The 5,376-nt window shown below is 34.7% G+C and overlaps 1 protein-coding gene across 2 annotated transcripts; it reads right to left on the bottom strand.

Annotated features, from left to right (window-relative positions):
* Positions 1–903: 903 nt before the first annotated feature.
* Positions 904–5,119, bottom strand: RGS1 (regulator of G protein signaling 1). 2 transcript variants are annotated; one of them, XM_055333834.1, is made up of 5 exons: positions 4,977–5,119; positions 4,510–4,590; positions 4,025–4,089; positions 2,481–2,644; positions 904–1,718 (listed from the first exon to the last, which is right to left on the bottom strand). In XM_055333834.1, the coding sequence occupies exons 1-5, from the start codon at positions 5,111–5,113 to the stop codon at positions 1,533–1,535; spliced, it is 633 nt and encodes a 210-aa protein (XP_055189809.1). In that variant the 5' UTR covers positions 5,114–5,119; the 3' UTR covers positions 904–1,532. The 2 variants fall into 2 exon arrangements, with proteins under 2 accessions (XP_055189809.1, XP_055189810.1); XM_055333835.1 differs by having other exon boundaries at positions 4,025–4,086.
* Between the last annotated feature and the right edge of the window lie 257 nt (positions 5,120–5,376).

Raw genomic sequence — 5,376 nt, 5'->3', positions numbered from 1 at the left:
GTATTTCACTGTGGTGTGTGGATGGCTGATTATTCAATAAAATATGGAACACGGGCACATGGGAAGATAGAGCTATATAGGCTATGCTGGAATGGGCATAATCTTGATTTTTTTTCTACTCTCTGTAGGTGACCCCTACAGAGTCCTCTTATTTTCCTACTTACTTGACACTTAGAGGACTGTTGTAGACATGAACGATTTAGGAAATGTATTTTGGCCAGTGGGGGGCAGTGTCTGGTAGCAGAAAGAGCACAAATTGTGTAATGAGAGATTTGTGTGCAATCCCCCACGCTGGCAGCATGACTGTCTCTTAATTACAGGGTTCCCAGCCCTGAATTGTCTTTAGAATCACTTGGGATTTCCTTCTAAAATGTAGATTTTCATAACCTATCCCTTCAAGATTCTGATTCAGTTTGGGATAGGGCCCTGAAAAAGGTGGTGATTGTGGTTATTTTTAAAACATCCTAAGTAGTTTGACAACTAAATTTGGGGACTAGTGATTTATTCTGAGTCTCAGCTTTCACAAGATTGCTATGAACATTGAATTTTCTAAACTTAAATCACAATAAAACATTAATTGTTAATTAGATTACTTCTTGAAATTACTCTTCCATCCCCTTTTTAAAGACTTCTTCAATTTTTCGTCAGTTTGAAGCTTGACTATATGAAAGCATATTTGTTTGCTTTTAATGCATTATGATAGCAAAGAGAAAACTAATGAACTCTTTCCAATAGATACATATAATACTTTAGTATGGGATTAATTTCCTGATAATTTTAGATGTTGAAGAAATGATAGAGAGTAGAAGAGCCTTGCTTGAGTTTTTGTTAAATGTGAGGAGTAAAATCTCATTTCTAAAAATGGCAAAGAAATGTAAAGAGAAATAGCTTCTATATATTTTTAATACAAAACTCATTTATTATGGCACTGTGATAATTTAATTTACAAATAAATTCTCACGTCCCAGTTTAAGAGCAATAGTTTAAGTTAAATACATTATTCTCTTCTTCATCTCTTTCAAACAAAAGCAAACAAAAAATATAAAACACCAAAACCCCTTGCAAGCGTCAATAATAGCAACGGTGGTTGCAAACACATATTTTCCAAATAGCTATCCCAGTTAGAGATCTCAGCAGTTCAATGCAATCTCTATATAATAATATGTAGCATAAATATCAGTTGACCTTAAAGCTTATAGCATGTTTTAATCGGTTTCAAAACCTTTATTCACAGTTTCTGTGTAACTGGAGTTACCTGGCCTTCTCAGTACTGAGGGATTTTCTGACATGTCCACTTTTTTTTTTTTTTTAATGACAGTACCACAGTATCTCCTTCTTTCTACTGTCTCTTGCTTATGTGCCTTTAACCCTGAGCCTGGATAACTTCCATGTTAATCCATTTTGAGTCATTTGCTCTTCTCTTGGGCCTGTGGAGTCACTCAAAAGGGCCAGGTTGTTCACCCAGGGAGCCATAACTGGAGCATTCCTTCTGTCCTTGATATGATCTTCAATTCTCTCCAGCCCGGAACTGGTCACTTTAGACTATTAGCCTGAAGTTCATTCAGAAGATTTAAATATATATTTGATTTGAGAAATCTGGGATAGGAATCCTTTTCCATAAGAGTATATATAATTTTTTGGGCTTCATCAAAACACGTAGGGGTTGGTGCTTTAATCTTCTTGGCTGTAGATTCTCGAGTGTGAAAGTCAATATTGATCTAAAAAGAAATACTAATTAATACGTACTTCCAATTTATTGCACATTTTGTGATGTGACTATGTTTGTTGAAACATCTCAAGACAATGGCATTAAGCCCTCAGTGATATCAGTTCAAATATCTCTTACATGCCTTCTCTAAACCAACTCTATACTAGGTGTGAAGGAAGTAAAAAGAAATATCACACACAAAAAAATCTTTGCTCCAAGTTAGCTCATAGTATAGTTGGGAGATGCAAAAGAGACAGACATGAAAAATTTAAATATCCATACAAGGTGATACATGTATCAGAAGAGTGATGTGGTCATTTAAAATTCATAGGAGAGGACACCTTGTGTAGCTATTTTTTGCTTGAACCAAGAATATTTAACTGGAATGGGGGCACTACTACTAACTGAAAATATCTCTGTTGCTATAATTGTATGTATTACACTAATCTGTATTTTATCCTAATGTAAGATGAGCTAACTCATTCAAGACATTCTGACATGTAATTCTGGCTAGTAACAGTGGTACTCCCTACCCCATCTCTATCATGTTAGCTAATTTTGCAAAACCAATCTTTTCATTCTACTGTCTTGAAATATTCAAAGATATAGAAAATTAGCTTATTACTGCACTGAACTATATGAACATACCTAAACATTTAGCAGTGAAATTATAATACTTAAAAAAGATCTAATCTTGCTATGTATGCAGAATGCTATTTCTGCATCTAAGTTCCTTTACACATAAACTGATGATAACGAAGATAATACTTACTTGTTTAGCAGCATCTGAATGCACAAATGCTTTATATATTTTCTCCGCTTTGAGATGCAAAAGATCAGACTCTGTTTTTTTATAGTCTTCACAAGCCAGCCAGAACTCAATGTTCTCCTCACTGAACTCAGACTTTAGGAAACTTCTGAAGACATCTTGACCAACTAAAAATAAAGGGTGAGCGGTGAGATAATTAAATTATTTGAGCCAATAAATGAATACCTTAAAGAAGAAATTTGCAAGAAAAATACTACTGCGTTGTCTAGGCTCAAAGGTAAGATACGGCTAATGCTGAAGAAACAGCTGTGCATAATTCATAAAGACGAGACAACCTCAGAGATTCCTTCACTGATAGTTTATCTGGGGCCAGACAAACCCGTCCACCGTCACACAGCTGCTAGCAATGGCTACAGAACTGTGCTTTGCTTCCATCTATCAATTAAGTTGAAATTCTGCTCTCGTGATAACAAAACAATCTCTTTTCTTATAAATACCAACTCCTAGCCAGACTGTAGATTATTTTAGGGAAGCAAACATTGACGAAGGTCATTAACATCATGTTTAGTATTAACAAATATAAATTCCCCATCCAATCCCTATCAGTCAGGAAATGTGCTGATATGCTGATTCTATTTGCTGGTGTTACTGAGGCTTTTTGATGGGCCATTTCTACCATTTATTTGTTTGGTTGGATTGTAAACCAAGTCAGATGATAAGAGGGATGAACCACACTGAACTACTTGACACCCTAAGCAGGGATTAAGAGTGTTTGTGGGGAAAAGAGGATTAAATTCTTCCTCTAGATAAAGACCACACTGCTTATTCAAACCTCTGAGTGAGATCCTAATCCCAAGAGAATTGCAATGCCCACGATGAGGGAAAGGCAAGCTGATTTCACTCTTTACCTTCTCTTATCAGAAACTCCCCACAAGACTGTTTAAAAATTCTTTTTATCATATCTGTGTTATCATGTATCATGTTATATATAATGCAATTAAATATTGTGTTTCTCAACTTCCTTCAAAGCAGCAAGGCACGTGTCCTTGGTTTTGAATCCTTAGTGCTTCTAAACTGCCTACCACATAAAAGTAAGCTAAATGAGTCAATGAATGAATGAAGGAGAGAATGAAAATAATAAAGTAGTCAATTGACCTGATGTATCTTACTTCTTACATCCAACAATTACAAAAATACATTCTATAGGTAGCTTTCAGAATGGTCATAAGTTGAGATGTTTGGTTTACTTTTAAAACTTGAAACTTCAGAACCCCAGCATAGCTTTAAATTTTGCTCCTATAATGGTCCATGGAAATACCTAATTGTCTCAGCAAATTTGTCTGAAGGACAGTGGCGGACTGTGTGCGAGCGTCAACATCACACTACAATGAGGAATAATATGCTGAACCTATTAGTGACTACAGAAAAACTGGAATACAACTTTTTATATACTCTTCTATCCAGAACACTATGTTTTAATGAAGTCATTCAATCTATTAGTGTACTGAGGTAAACCTAAAAACATTTAGTAAGTTAATCATACTTACTTTGGTTTGCAAGTAGTTTTTCCAGAGATTGAGACCACTGCATTACTTCATTAACAGAGAGTCTGCTGGGACAAAATTCACATAAATTAGTCAGATATTTTTGTGTGTGTGTAATCACAAATGATATCGGAATGGCTGCTATATTTTGATAACTCCAGGAACTAAGATTCTAGTTCTATAAGTTTTCTTAAAATTTATCTGTAAGAAAACAAAACTTCCTTTAGAATTACTATCGTTATGAAAATATCTGTCCGTAGAATGTGAAGAAATCTAAATACATATACTGTAACAGTATAATAAATAGCAAATTATGTACATACACGCTGGTACTTAATTTACGCTGGTACTAATGTAGTCTACTTTCATTTGGCTTGTTACTTAAAATAAACAAACTCTAGCATGTGCAGTATTAATCACTTGCTAGAATATAGAGCTAATACACAGGCTGCTCTTAAAATGATAGTTCAGCATATTAGTATACATACATGTCTTTGGATTTAGAAGGTTTAATTCCAGATTCCAGATGTGGGATCATAGATCTCAGGTATGCTTTCACATCCATTCCACTACAAAAGATAGAAACATGAACATTCATATTTACTCAGTAGAATACATTTTATTTGCACAAGGAACATGAAATAAACTTCTCCAAGGAACAAGGCAATAATAAAAATAGTTGTTACAACATTTTCCTATGTTAAGCTCGAGCTAATTTTTACAAGCCAAAGTCTGCAAAAATTTCCACATAATCTAACGCCCTGTCACGAATGATTTAAAAAAATGTTTAAATACAACTAAATGTATAATACATATATTATATATACACATCAGCTAATTTCTCTGATTTAGTTAACTAAATGCTCATATTTTTTCCCCATTCATTCTCAATCCTTCTGCCATTAAAGATAATCTAAGTCAAAAATTCACAAAATGAGACATCAAGTGAACTTACAAAGTCTTTGGCCTCTTTTTATGCGTTTTATCATCTAGAAGTGAATGATCAGTTTCTTTCAATTCCTTTGGATTAGCAGAGAAGAACATTCCTGGCATTTTATCTAACCTTGGTGTGGAGATGCCTGCTGCTCGCATAGTCCTCACTCGGCAAATATCTGCTCGTCAACGTCTCTGCTGCTTTATATAGTAAAGGCAAACAGGCTCTTGCTGTTCAAATGAGTCTGTTTATCAAGTGATGTTACCACAGACACTGGAAGTTCCCTCTTTCTTGGTGTGTTATGACGTGTATCTTGAAAAAAAAAGAAGCATACGGTGATGTCTTGTGGTAGAAACTTAACCAAATGAGTATAGGTCACTTGATTAAAAAGAAAGAAAGAAAAGTAAGCACACAGAGGCAC

The sequence above is a fragment of the Nyctereutes procyonoides genome, unplaced genomic scaffold, assembly GCF_905146905.1.
Source record: "Nyctereutes procyonoides isolate TBG_1078 unplaced genomic scaffold, NYPRO_anot_genome, whole genome shotgun sequence".
NCBI classification, from domain to species: Eukaryota; Metazoa; Chordata; class Mammalia; order Carnivora; family Canidae; genus Nyctereutes; species Nyctereutes procyonoides.
This window is presented reverse-complemented; position numbering and strand designations above follow the sequence as displayed.